The following is a 14,170-nucleotide window of genomic DNA, read 5'->3' as shown; positions in this document are numbered from 1 at the left end:
ACTCCAAGAGAGAGTTTGTTTGAACTACGTGTGGACAATCAGTTCTTAAACAGCCCCGAAGAGAGGGGTAACAGAGGCAGAATGACATAGAATGACCTTTGGCCACTTGGTGATGCTCAGGTTGAGGCCAGCCCATGTTTAATTGCAAATGTATTCATTAAAATGAAGAATTTATTCTATTTGAAACACACTTACAATGCCTTATAATTATTTTTAATATTGACTATTATGTGTTACTTGATTAAATACATGCTGAATTTCACAACAGTCTTGGATTTTCCATGAGGATATTGTAAAGCAAGAGTGGACAGTTGATGTTGAATAACAATATAGAAAATAATCTGTGGGAACCCTAGATGATGAGAATGCCAGAACAAAGAGAGACTCCTTGATAAACAGGTAGCAAAATTTCGGAGGACTTTTCACAGACAATAAAATATTGGCATATCCCACCAATAGGATCATAAATATATTCTCAGTGGCCTGTTTCCATGCAAATTGGTCACAAGAGTTTTGCTCCATTACTCCTGAGAAGCTCAGCAATGAAGATAAATTAGGTTGCCCACAAGGATGTATTGGAGGGCCTGATCCAAAACCTACTGCATTCAATGGAAAGACTTAATGGGTGGTGGATCAAGCCCATATACCAATTAGTTCTAGGTACTAAGCCTGCCATAACCCTTTCCTTGAAATGCTACCCCATCGCTGAGTTAAAGTGATCTTGTAGCATCAGTGTGTCTATGCTGGGTGGGGCTCATTACAATAACCCTTATATTGAGATGCTGTGTAGTCAGGTATGCAATGTAGTGTTGGTAGTGTTGTGGTGTTTCTTTTTTTCATCATATTGTGAATGTCAATTGACGATTATATAAATTTTAAATTGACATCGAGTCTGCTTTGTAATACTCAAAGTATTTTATCTTCACAGTTTGCCGGGAAGATTCATATCAGTCCATAGTCTCCTGTGCTGCCGTAGTACTTACACCCATAGAACCACCTGGGGAAGCAAAGAAAAAAGAAGAGCCAAAATTGCCTGATGTGGCCAAACGGTGAGTGAATTGTTAAAATATTTGTTTCCATTGCAATTTAAGCAGCAAAACCAAATTGTGCCCTTAGATATGCATGAGCAATTCCTTTCCACTTCCCCAAGATTTATGATGATATAGCTGAGGGCAGAAATTGGCCTGAGCCTGGGTAAGTTTCTTTTGTTTAACAGTAAACACCTTCCAGTGGTTGTGGTAATGAGGTGGTTTTTCAGTGTGAGGTAGGCAACGGACATTCATATCCCAGGAAGTAGATTTTTAAAGAGTTTTATTACGGTTTTGTATTTCTATATAAATAATTCTTAATACTTGCATAATCTTTCTATTCAGTAACTGATAGTATAAAGACCATTCATTCCTAAAAGCTTTGCTCTACTTCGATATTTCAGTATTTTTCAGTGACTGTTTTACTGCTTTGATGTAAGGTCTGATGGCAGCTTCAGGAGTGTAGTAGTGGGCTTCCAAGTAAATCCTATCAAATTAAACAGACTGTAGTTTGATATCTTGCACCACTGCTTTGGATGAGAATCATAACCACAGCATGGGTAGCAGCATTTATCTTGAAATACCAGGCAGGATGGTTGTTCCTTAACAATTGAGTTCTTGGAGAATGGAAAAGACACATTTTTAATGAAAAGAAGAAAATACTTTGTGCAGTGACAAAGCACTGCAGTTAAAATTGTAGGCCATACATTTTAAAATGCACAAGGTAATTTTAAAAATAATTTAGGATTCTATAGTATCAACCATCATTACTCAAGGATAGATCTTCGGGCTGCATTAAAGTCCTTATCTTCAGTTCAGCTAGCAGTAAGGAAACTTAATTTTGGATATTTATTATCAGAAATTCTATTTCCACAAAACCTTAGTCTGAACACTTGCAAACTTTGAAAGGTTAAGAAGCTAGAAATCAGGTCCTCAACCTAGATTCAAATATGGTAAGTTAGGATCAAACTTAGAAATATTTGCGCTCTTTCTATTTTATTGCAACCAGTAACAGATCTGACCCGCGACACCAGATCTGAAGTCTGTCCATCCCCATTCCTTCTAACCTACATAGGCAGTTTGAATTCAGATCCAGATCAAGATCTGAACTCCATGGTTCAGGCCTGTATCCACTTTTGAGATAAGTCATTTATTGTGAGTCTATCTATAATTAAATGATTAGCTACATCATAGACATTACTTTTGCTATTATTACATTCAGTCAAATATTGGAACATATTTTTATAGAGTGTGTAATGGTATTTTAGGAACATGATTCTGCATCATATCCTTCTGTACCTCTCTGAATACGAAGTATTTGAAGAAGGTTTTAGGACTCAAAGATTTGGACTGGGATTTAGAAATTCAGGCTGAAACACTACAGTAAATTTGTATTTTCCCTCCACTGAGAGGCAAACCTACAGTGTTCTTTGTTCTACCTTCTCCACTACTAATAATGATCTGCAGTTTCGTCTTTGTAATCTCTTGTGGATTTGGTCTAAGGCAATTTCCGTATGTGCTCAAGGAGTGAATGATGCTTCCTGGTTGACTTTTTCCTTCACCTAATTGATATTAGCAAGTCTGTTTTTTTCCCCCCTTTAAAAACACACTGGCAATGTTTTCAAAAGCACCGTGGCAATCATATAAATGTCTCTGGTCTCATGCACACACGGGTCTCAGTAACAAGCTCTGACCTCTGATACTGTAGAGATTTGCATACTTCAAAATGTGCACCTCTTGCACTGTGACTGCTGAAACATATTTGAATGTATCTGCATGAATCAAAAGCAAATACTATCACTTGATTAGTATATTTGTAACAATACATCTCCCAGACTATACAGGGGGCAGGAGGGAAACACATCTCCAGAACTGCTGAGCATATCTTTGATTAAGATTTCAGTAAATTATCTTGAAATTTTCAAAGCACATTGGAACCAGTTACTTAATTTTATCATTCATTTATTGTGTGATGTTATGATTAACTAACATGTCATGTCATATATAATCATTGTATGCTAAATAGATTTAAGTTGTAGGATTATAGATATATGAGATTGATTAGTATTTAGACATAAGTGTGTATTAGGTATCTAAGTATTTAGGGCTGAATCGCAAACCTACAAGCTGAGGCCTGTAAAATGTCAGTTTAGCAATACTAGGCCATAGATTTAAGAAATCCTTGACATAAGTGACCAAAGAATTATACCACAAAATTATGAGAAAAGATTTGCCAGTGAGTGATATTGTGAAAAATTAAAGGCAAGATTACTTTTTATTACAAGATATCTGATAGTCACATTTTTCTAACACATGCTCTAACCGCAGGGTGCACTATCTGTGTAACTCCTAATGAGAATCAAAGGAACCTATGAAAAATGGAGTGCCCCAGTATTCTTGGGGGACACAATACAAATGAGGAAAACGTGAATGGACACCTCCGTGCAAATGCACAGAATGTCAGTGAAGTCATAATCACAAGATAAAGGAGGGCTCTCAAATTAGGTAAAATTAATTATTTACAGGAAAATGCTAGCAGGAATCATCCCTCTCCTGATGATTAATTGGTAAGGCATCCATCAGACCCTAAGAATATTGTTAAGGAAGTCAGTATAACTATATTTGTAACTTGTGCATAGGTCTTTATAGGATTTTTAAATGCTTGGGTAATCATAACCTTAATTGTAACTTTAATAAAACTTGTAAAACAGAGTAGAGCCATGTCTATATTTAGAAGCGTACAGTGGCATAGCAGTACTGATACAGCTCTGCTGCTGTAAGAGTGCTTGTGTATCCGTGTGATGCCAGTGGGAGAGAGTCTACCGTCAACATCATAATACCTCCTGAATGAGTGGCAGTAGCTATGTTGGCGGGAGAGCATCTCCCACCGACATAGCGCTGTGCGCATGAGCGCTTATGCTGGCAAAACTTATGTCACTCAAGGGTGTGTTTTTTCACACCCCTGAGCAACAAAAGTTTTGCTGACGTAAGTGCTAGTGTAGACACGGCCTAGATCTTGTACTTGTGTGTACTTGTATGTGTGGTCACTATCCTTGGTCTTTGTGTGTTCCTGGACACTCTAAATCGGAAGCAGATATCAGAAGTGGCTTTCACTTTGTTGAGCTCGAAACTGAAGCCACCAGAGCCGAACCCCATGGTGGTGTAATACAACATTATTAAATTCACTTTAAATAAAATACAAGGCTACAGTTTACTGGGAGGATTAAGGCGTAATGGCTGAGTGTTGTGGAGCACCATTCTTAATGCCCCTTTCATTTCTTTCTCCTATCTCCATACATTTTTTTCCACGCTATTGTCTACACAAACATCATTTCCATCCTCCTTCATTAAACTATGACCCTCTTTTCATTCAACATCTCCTTTAAAATTTGCTTTTTCTATGAGGGCCACTAATAAATAATTTAGAATTGGGGGGAAAACCCCAAACCCAGTAATGTGTTCCTGCATTTAGATATCCCAGTGTGTCTTCTGTTTGTGTCCCTCTTAGATGCCAAGCCTGCAAACTGGCTTTGCATTGTCAGGCTCCAGTCGCCATACAGAACCACACTTACTTCATTTCAACTCTGCATGGATGGATGATTCCATTTATATGGAGCAGCTTGGAGGTTCAAGGCTTTAGATTGTAAAATCAGGGATTACTAAACTATAGATGATGTTTGCTGAATAGAATGTAGGAGTTAGTCTATTTAACAGTATCTTGGGTGTACACTTTCTGTGCGTCTTTCTGAAAATGTTTTTGGGTGTGTGTAGATGTAAATAAAATTGAAATAAATAACCAAATACTGTTGAAAGAGGGTGTGTTCCCCAATAATGATGCGAGGCAGTAGTGTGGTATGACAGAGGTGCAAACATGGCTATAAAAATGGTCTTGTTGAGAAGACCATAAAGTGAACATATTTAATGGGAAAGTATGCTATCTGTTTTTAAGGCTAGGAACGGATGCTCTGTATATTTAAGTACCAAGTAAAATGTGTAATAATATAAATAAGACAAGATGGGTAAGGTAATACCTTTTATTGGGCTAACTTCTGTTGGTGAAAGAGACATGATTTTGAGCTTACACAGAGCTCTTTTTCATGTCTGGGAAAGGCACTCAGAGTGTCACAGCTAAATACAAGGTAGACCAAATTGCTCAGCATAAGGACTTAACACATATTGTAAGAGATCATTCAAAGTGAAGTGGACAGTTAACATCTCTGCTGTCATAGGACAAAAGAGGGAATTAGTGGGTTATGGATAGTTGTAATGGGCCACAAATCCAGAGTCTCTATTCAGTCCACGATTTGTCGTATCTCACAAAGTTATGAATTTAAGCTCCCAGACTGATGTTTTTAAGATGATGTGCAGTCTTCCTTTGAGGACAAGGACTGAGAGGTCAGATATGAAGTGATCATTTTGTGAAAAGGGTTCGCCCACAGGTGATGCAGTGTTTTTGTCTTTCATCATTTTTCTGTGTGAGTTCGTTCAAGAGGATAGTGATTGTCTTCTTTCACCCAAATAGTTGTTGTTAGGACATTTAGTGCACTTGATGAGGTGCACCACATGTTGTGATAGGCATGTGTAGGACCCATGGATCTTGAAAGGTGTGTTGTGGGGGTTATCATATGAACCGTGAAGATATGTCTTCAGGTTTTGCATCTGTTGTTCTGGTAGGGTCTGGTGCCACTTTCAGTTGGTGTGTCCTGATCTGTGGGGAGCTTGCTTCTAATGATGAGCTTGGTGAGCTGTTTGAAGGCCAGAAGAGGGGGTTCAGGAAAGAATTTGGGGTTTAATGATACCAGTGTGGGTGGTAGGTGGTATCTAGGGGGGTTGCATTTGGAGGTTGTTGTTTTTTCTGTATTAAGGCAGGTTTATTCGAGGTATTTGGGTGCCCATTTCATGATGCAATCTACTTCTTGGATGGAGTGTCCTTGTTTGGTGAAGGTGGTTTTAAGTATGCTAAGGTATGCATCTCAGACTTTTCCTTGGATTATGTTCTGAGTTCCTGGTTGTAGACAAAAGATTTCTTGGTGTGTTCGGGGTGGTTACTGGATCTGTGTAAGTAAATGTGGGTGATCCTTGATTGGTCTCTTACAATATGTTTCAAGTATCAGAGGGGTAGCCGTATTAGTCTGGATCTGTAAAAAAGCAACAGAGAGTCCTGTGGCACCTTTAAGACTAACAGATGTATTGGAGCATAAGCTTTCGTGGGTGAATACCCACTTGGTCAGAGCCACGAAAGCTTATGCTCCAATACATCTGTTAGTCTTAAAGGTGCCACAGGACTCTCTGTTGCTTTTTACAATATGTGTTAACTCCTTATCCTAAACGATCTGTTCCACTTTGTGTTTAGCTGTGACACTCAGTACTTTTCACGGATCCTGAAGACTGCTGTGTAAGCTCAAAAGCATGTCTTCTCACCAACAGAAGTTGGTCCAATAAAAGATATTACCTCATCTACCTTGTCTTTCTAATATCCTGGGACTTACACAGCTGCAACAACACTGCAAACAGTGGAAGATATTGAATTTTGCTGTGTAAAATGGAAACTCCACAGCATGAAGAAAAAGGAGGCGAAACTTAACCATGTCATCTACTTCCTGAGGAAATACAAGAAATACAAAATACCATCTCCAGAGGACTCACCATCTAGATCCCTCTGGCCACAACCTACAGTTCCAAATATTCAGAATCACCTCCTGAACCTCACATATTCCAGAAGGGACTAGCTCAAACAAGAAATCATTACATACTCCAACACACTGGAAGGAAAAAAATCAGGAAACTTACCTGGAAATCATGCAAGAAACCCAAAATTACCAAAAACAAAACAAAACAACCTCATGACAGCCATCCAACACAAAAACAAAAAGTGGAACCAACTAAAATAGGCCTTTAGTTTGAACTGCCTAATGTTTAGTTAACTTTGTTGTTATGTCTTGGGAACAAAAGTGCTTAACGTTTTTAAATAATATATGGTATTTGTTTATCTTAATTACTGTAAGCAGCAAATGAACATGCCAGAAGAGGTAGCAGGAAAGTTCAAATTCTTTGAAGAGCTCCTAAGCCAACATACAGTGGCACTAGGGGGGAAACAGACCAATTTTATCTCACACGTTCTCCCCCCCCCCCAATGATTTTTGTTTTGGAGGAGCTCATAAATATTTAATTAGAAAGCTGTTCATTAAGCATATCTGGGAAATTATTAGATCATATTTGATTTGCACGCAGTAGGCAAAATCCTGCCCTCACTAAAAGTACATTTGTTAAGAACTTGGTTAGAGAGCGGCAGCAGCTGAGCACAGACTCCTAGTCCTTCTTGCTGGCAATAAGGAGTCAGTGCTCAGAAAGTTCTGGGGGTGATATCCTCTGCTTCACCGAGAAGGGGGGAAAAAAAAGAACAATATGCCCCAATCCCTATTACATGGTACTAATTACAGTTGTAGAGTGGGGCTGAGGGCTTTAACTATGCTCTGGCATCTAACTATGCTCTCTTGAGGCTGGGGGAGTGCCAAGAATACACATTGCTCTGCTCTTGTGCCAGATGTATTTGGTAGGGTGGGAAGTTATCATCTCCTTAGGGTAAGGGCTGTGACTTCTCCTACGTTCTGTCCTCGATGAAGCATGGCATCAATGTTAAGTGAGTAATAAGAAGCTACTTTCTGTGAATCCTTTCCCCTCCTTCTCCACAGCACACTGTGCAATGCAGCAAAGGATTATTTTTTTCTCAGCAAAAGTTAATAATCAGAATGAAAGTAGGCGGTCCCCAATCCTCTCCTATCCCTCCCTTCCTCCCTCCCGCCCAGATTTGTAAACACATTTGGTCTAGAACATAACATGGATCCATTGTTTAAATTTGTAGTAATAAAACATTTTTTTAAATGATGTATTGACATTCAGTGCAAGTTTTCAAGGCCTCTTTGTGTTGCTATGGTGATAGTTCAGCCAGTCTCTCTTGAAAGGACAGAGATGATAACACTTATTCTAAAGAATCTTTTATCTGGGTAGGAAATGCTGAAGATAGGCTTAATCCTTTAAAATCAAAATCAAGAAGATGCAGAGATAGAATCGTGATATGAGGAATCTTCCCTTTCATTGCAAGTGTCTAACAAAGGGTGTGGGAGGGAAAGCTAGACTTGGAATATTTCAATTATGCTTTAAAAATAACTCTCCTTTAAATGTCTATGACCACACTGTCAATTGAAAGCTCATGCTATCGCCAATGGAAAAGTCTTAGGAGCCTATAGATAGTGCGGTAAGAAAGGTTCCTCTGGTGCACTGGGGCCAGTATTCTGCTGCTAAATACAAACAATAAGGAAATCCATTCACACGTTACCAATAGATGAGAAAGTGCCATGATATTGAAACAAAAGCCTTGATTTGTCAAAGTACTGAAGCGTGTGTTTAATTTTAAGCATATGAGTGATCTCATGTGACTTGTATTTAAACATGTGCTTAAGTACTTTGTTTAATTGGGGGCAAAGGCGATCCTTTTTTAAAGGACGACTTCTTTGGAAAAAAAATATTGGACTGATACAATTTAAGAAAAAAAGTAAACAAATAGAAGATCACATATAACCTTAAACTTTCAAACTATAGTGAGGATAAAGACGGCAAGGATTCATTTAGCTGAAAATTTACCAGTTCATAAATGAACAGATTCCTTTAGAACTTTTTAGAATGGTAACCAAGAATTAAAATACTGAAATTGTTTTGACAGTTGCATATTTGGGCCTTAGTTAAAACCTTTAATTAAAGAGAATTAGTGTGTTGTCCTGAATAACAAGTGGCTGGAACTAAATGGCATATCAGTTTTATGGCCCTTTTGTGATAATGTTGTTAAATTTGTATGTAGCAGTAACATGAGAGCTTTGAATAACCTCATAAGGGTTTTTATTGGTTACTTGTGTTAATTAATGTCAGTGCATTTAGGCTCTGATGCAGCAAGTGACTTTCACATGCTTAAAGTTAGATGTTTGTGTGTAGTTCCACTGGAGTCAGGAGGACTGCTTACCTACATAAACTTAAGAACATACTTAAATTGTCCTCTGAACTGAGGCCTTCATGCAAGTCTGTGTGCAAACTAGGAAGTTGCTTGTGCAGAATACCCAGTTTGACAACTAAGAAGTTGGTTGTGCATGTACTGTGTCCTTAGTTGCATACCTAGCAGCAGCAAATGTACATGTAACACTGACAGACTGTGGTCGTCGGCAGGCAGAATTGAACTGGGGACCTCTGAAGCTTAGTGCATGAGCCTCTACCGCATGAGCTAAAAGCCAACTAGCTGTTAGCTAAGGCTGTACAGCAGACTCATTTTATCTCTCTCTTTAAGTGGTTTCGGTGCCATTAGATGGAACAGAACACCACACCCAGAAGGTGTGTGGATTACATACACACATGTGGAAGCAATTTTTTGCATGTGACCCTCAAATTGTCAAAACATGGCCAGTAAAGTTGAAGAAAGGAGTCCTTGTTGACTGTTAGAACCTTCCCCATGGAGCTTACTTCGAAGAAAGTGTGGCTACTGCTAGCTTATTTTCATGCACAGAATAGGCGTAACTTTAAGGAAGCTGATTATATTTTACTAGAGATCTCTTGACATCTTTGCATTTTGATTTTTTTTTTTTAAATCTCTGGAGAAAAACCTGTCTCTAATAGCAACAGTTTATTTTAGCTGCCATTAACTTAGATCTCCAGTGCAGTAAGCTTGTCCGGCCATGGAATCCTGTTGCAAGATTTGCATCTACTTTGACAGTTCATTCTAGAAGGCCTCTCTTTGTAACTTGAAAAGATGAATATTTTCAGACTGGTTAGGACAACCTGATAAAAGGTGATTGAACTGTTTCAGTTGCCTGTATAATTTCCATTATGTACCACAAAAGAATGTTTATCATCTCACAGTTGCCTACTATTGCCGTAAAATGGCATTGCCTTTAGAGGTTGCCTGTATTGCAAATCCAGTTCATAAACAGTAAAGGACTCATAGAATTTCTCCTAAAATTATTTAGAGGTGCTTTGTCAGGAGGTAGAATTCTGTATGCAATTTTATTTAAAGCATATGGGTTCGATTTAAAGTGAACAACTTGTAATATAATTTGCGTAAGGTTTCTATGAATGGTCAGATGTGAATGCCTCCTAGTCTATTAGAAGCTGAAGGTCATGGTAGGTGTGATTGCGAAGGTAATTTCTGATAGATTTGAAAATAATGCCTTTCATTTGATGTATGACCTTAATGTAATGATGATTTGGGCATTCTTAATATGCTCATTAATATGCTCTTAATATACTTAGAGGAGAGGAAAGTGATCAGGAACAGTCAGCATTGATTCAACAAGGGCAAGTCATGAATTGCCTTCTATGACGAGAAAACTGGCTCTGTGGATGACGGTAAAGCAGTGGACTTGTTATTCCTTGACTTGAGCAAAGCTTTTGTTACAGTCTCCCACAGTATTCTTGCCAGCAAGTTAAAGAAGTATGGGCTGGAAGAATGGACTATAAAGTGGATAGATCATCGGGCTCAATGGGTAGTGATCAATGGCTCCATGTCTAGCTGGGAGCCGGTATCAAGCGGAGTGCCCCCAGGGTCGGTCCTGGGGCCGGTTTTGTTCAATATCTTCATTAATCATCTGGAGGATAGCGTGGACTGCACCCTCAGCAAGTTTGAAGATGACACTAAACCGGAAGGAATGGTAGATATGCTGGAGGGTAGGGATAGGATACAGAAGGACCTAGACAAATTAGAGGATTGGACCAAAAGAAATCTGATGAGGTTCAACAAGGACAAGTGTAGAGTCCTGCACTTAGGACAGAAGAATCCCATGCACAGCTACAGACTAGGGACCATATGGCTAGGAGGCAGTTCTGCAGAAAAGGACCTAGGGGTTACAGTGGATGAGAAGCTGGATATGAGTCAACAGTGTGCCCTTGTTGCCAAGAAGGCTAACGGCATTTGGGGCTGTATAAGTAGGGGCATTGCCAGCAGATCGAGGGACGTGATCATTCCCCTCTGTTTGACATTGGTGAGCCTCATCTGGAGTATGTGTCCAGTTTTGGGCCCCACACTACAAGAAGGATGTGGAAAAATTGGAAAGAGTCCAGCGGAGGGCAACAAAAATGATTAGGGGGCTGGAGCACATGTCTTAGGAGGAGAGTCTGAGGGAACTGGGATTGTTTAGTCTGCAGAAGAGAAGAATGAGGGGGGATTTGATAGCTGCTTTCAACTACCTGAAAGGGGGTTCCAAAGAGGATGGATCTAGACTGTTCTCAGTGCTACCAGATGACAGAACAAGGAGTAATGATCTCAGGTTGCAGTGGGGATGGTTTAGGTTGGATATTAGGAAAAAAATTTTCACTAAGAGGGTAGTGAAGCACTGGAATGGGTTACCTCGGGAGGTGGTGGAATCTCCTTCCTTAGAGGTTTTTAAGGTCAGGCTTGACAAAGCCCGGGCTGGGATGATTTAGTTGGGAATTGGTCCTGCTTTGAGAAGGGGGTTGGACTAGATGACCTCCTGAGGTCCCTTCCAACCCTGATATTCTATGATTCTGTGGTTACTTGAATCGGTACTCCACTAGGGTTTTTGACTTCTTACACATAATTTTGTATAGGAGGAACAATATTTTCTGTAATAATAAAAGTCAGTTACTTTGTACAGAATTAGGCTCAAGAGAGCTAAGTCTTCTAAGCAATTATTTCTTGGAAAACCTTTTCTGGTAGTTTTCTTGTTTTTAAACATCACTTTTTGTGATACTGTGGTGGTGGGCATGTCATTTAAAAAGAACTGTTAAGCTTTACTGCAGTGTAATGTGGAAGAATTGAATACATATTAATATATTCTGAGTAGTAAAACCATTTTCTCTCTTTAGTTACAAGACAGTACCGAAAATAAGTTGGTTTAATTTAAAAATATGTTACTGAAGATTAGTCTTTGATTATTATTACTTTTGATAAGACGGTGCATCTAATCAATCATTTTTGTGGTGTGAATGCCCATTTTCTCATTATGTGCAATATAATATATGGTATGCAGTATAGAACCACTCTGGAGATGACAGAAACATTTTTCAGTATAGAAATTTTACAGTGCCCACATCAAAATGGTTTCTTTGGTGTTGTCAGTACAGCTCTACCCCGATATAACGCTGTCCTCGGGAGCCAAAAAATCTTACCACGTTATAGGTGAAACCGCATTATATCGAACTTGCTTTCATCCACCGGAGTGCGCAGCCCCGCCCCCCCGGAGCACTGCTTTACTGCGATGTATCCGAATTCATGTTATATCGGGTCGCATTATATCGGGGTAGAGGTGTTTTTAAACCAAGAAGGCAATAGATATTGCCTTTCAAGGAATAATTTGGATCTCACAAAAATGATTTGATCTAATGAACCGAACTAAAGTGTCTAAATAGTATCTGATAAACAGATGGATCCATTGAGAAGACAAGGTGGGTAAGGTAATATCTTTTATTGGACAAGCTTCATTTGGTGAGAGAGACAAGCTTTTGAGCTTACACAGAACTCTTCTTCAGGTCTGGGAAACTTACTCAGAGTGTCACAGCTAAATACAAGATGGAACAGATTGTTTAGCATAAGTAGTTAACACATATTTCAAGGGACCATTCAAGGTGAAGTGACCTGTTAACAACCCTCCAGTCATAGAGAGCAAAGAGGTGGGAGGGGAGTAGATGGGGGTTTGTTATAGATTGGTGTAACAATCCATAAATCCAGTGTCTCTGTTCAATCCATGATTTTCAGTGTCTGGCAAAGTTATGAATTTAAACTCTCAGGCTCATCTTTTGAAAGTAATTATTATTGGGGCACTTAATACACTGGATGAGGTACACCACATGTTTTGATATGCATGTGTAGGACCTGGGGATTTTGAAAGGTGTATTGATCATCGTAGCAGAGGAGATATGTCTGCAGGTTTTGCTTCTGTTGTTCTGGCAAGGTCGGGTGTCACTTTGAGTTGGTGTGTCCTGGTCTGTGTGACCATGCTTCTGATGAGGAGTTTGGAGAGGTTGGGAGGTTGTTTGAAGACCAGAAGAGGGGATTCAGGAAATATTTATTTCAGGATATGGTCCTGATTGGGTATGGGCTGTGTTGTTTGATACCCCATATGGGTACCAGTGTGGGGTGGTAGGTGACAACTAGGGGTGTGTGGTTGGAGGGGGCTTTATTTCTGTATTGAACCAGGTTCTCTTGGAGAATTTGGGTGGCCCATTCCAGGATGTGATTTACTTTTCTGATGGTGTGTCCTTGTTGGGTGAAGGCGGTTTTGAGTGTGTTAAAGTGTATATCCCAGACTTTCTCTTTGGAGCATATTCTGTGGTATCTGAGTGCCTGACTGTAGATAACAGATTGTGTGGTTAGTGGATCTATGGTAGTAGGTAAGGTGATTTATAGGTTTCTTGTATGTAGTTGTCTGTAGGGTTCCATTGTTGAAGCTGATTGATGCTAGTGTGGGAGTGTTCCAGAGAGAGTATAATGGATGGGTGATGGTTGTTGAAGTTGTGGTGGAAATCTGTGAGGAAGTTTAAACTGTCTGTCCAGAGGATGAAAATAGCATCAGTGTATCTCAGGTGTATCATTGGTTTCATGGACCATTTGTCCAGAAATTCTTCTTCAGGTTGGCCCATAAAGAAGTTGTTAGATTGGAGACCCATCCTGGTACCCGTGGCTTCCTCCAGGCTGGGGGGCTGGGTGCTCAAACTCATGCTCCACTCCCGCCCCAGCTCTGCTCCAGGCCCCACCCCTTCTCCCAAGTCCCGGCCCTGCCACTTCATGAGCGCACTCCACCCCTGCCGTGCCTCTTACCCCGCAGTTTCATCCCCTTCCCTAAATGCCATGAAACAGCTGTTCACGGCAGGGGAGGAGTTGATCGGTGGGGCTGCCGGCGGATGAGAGCCGCTGGGATTGAGGCGGGAGCTGGCTGCCGGTGGGTGCTAACCACCCACTAATTTTTTTCCATGGATGCTCCAGCCCTGGAGCACCCACAAAGTCGGCGCCTGTGTACCCAGGGCTGTTGCCATGATTTGGACAAAGAGTTTGTTGTTGAATGTGAATGTTGAATGAATGTTGTTGAATGCTGTAGGTGAGGATGAAATGGATGAGTTTGGCAATGTGTTCTGGGTGGATATCTGAG

At 40.0% G+C, this 14,170-nt stretch overlaps 1 protein-coding gene across 3 annotated transcripts in view; it reads left to right on the top strand.

Annotated features, from left to right (window-relative positions):
- The window catches only part of CCSER1 (coiled-coil serine rich protein 1), a 1,080,955-nt gene that overhangs the window by 276,627 nt on the left and 790,158 nt on the right, over positions 1-14,170 (top strand). For all 3 annotated transcript variants that reach the window (XM_034771263.1, XM_034771265.1, XM_034771264.1), the window contains exon 5: positions 929-1,049. In XM_034771263.1, coding sequence (XP_034627154.1) covers positions 929-1,049 — 121 coding nt within the window. The remainder of the gene's footprint in view (positions 1-928; positions 1,050-14,170) is intronic.

The sequence above is a fragment of the Trachemys scripta genome, chromosome 5 (genome assembly GCF_013100865.1).
Source record: "Trachemys scripta elegans isolate TJP31775 chromosome 5, CAS_Tse_1.0, whole genome shotgun sequence".
Classification (NCBI taxonomy): domain Eukaryota; kingdom Metazoa; phylum Chordata; order Testudines; family Emydidae; genus Trachemys; species Trachemys scripta.
This window is presented reverse-complemented; position numbering and strand designations above follow the sequence as displayed.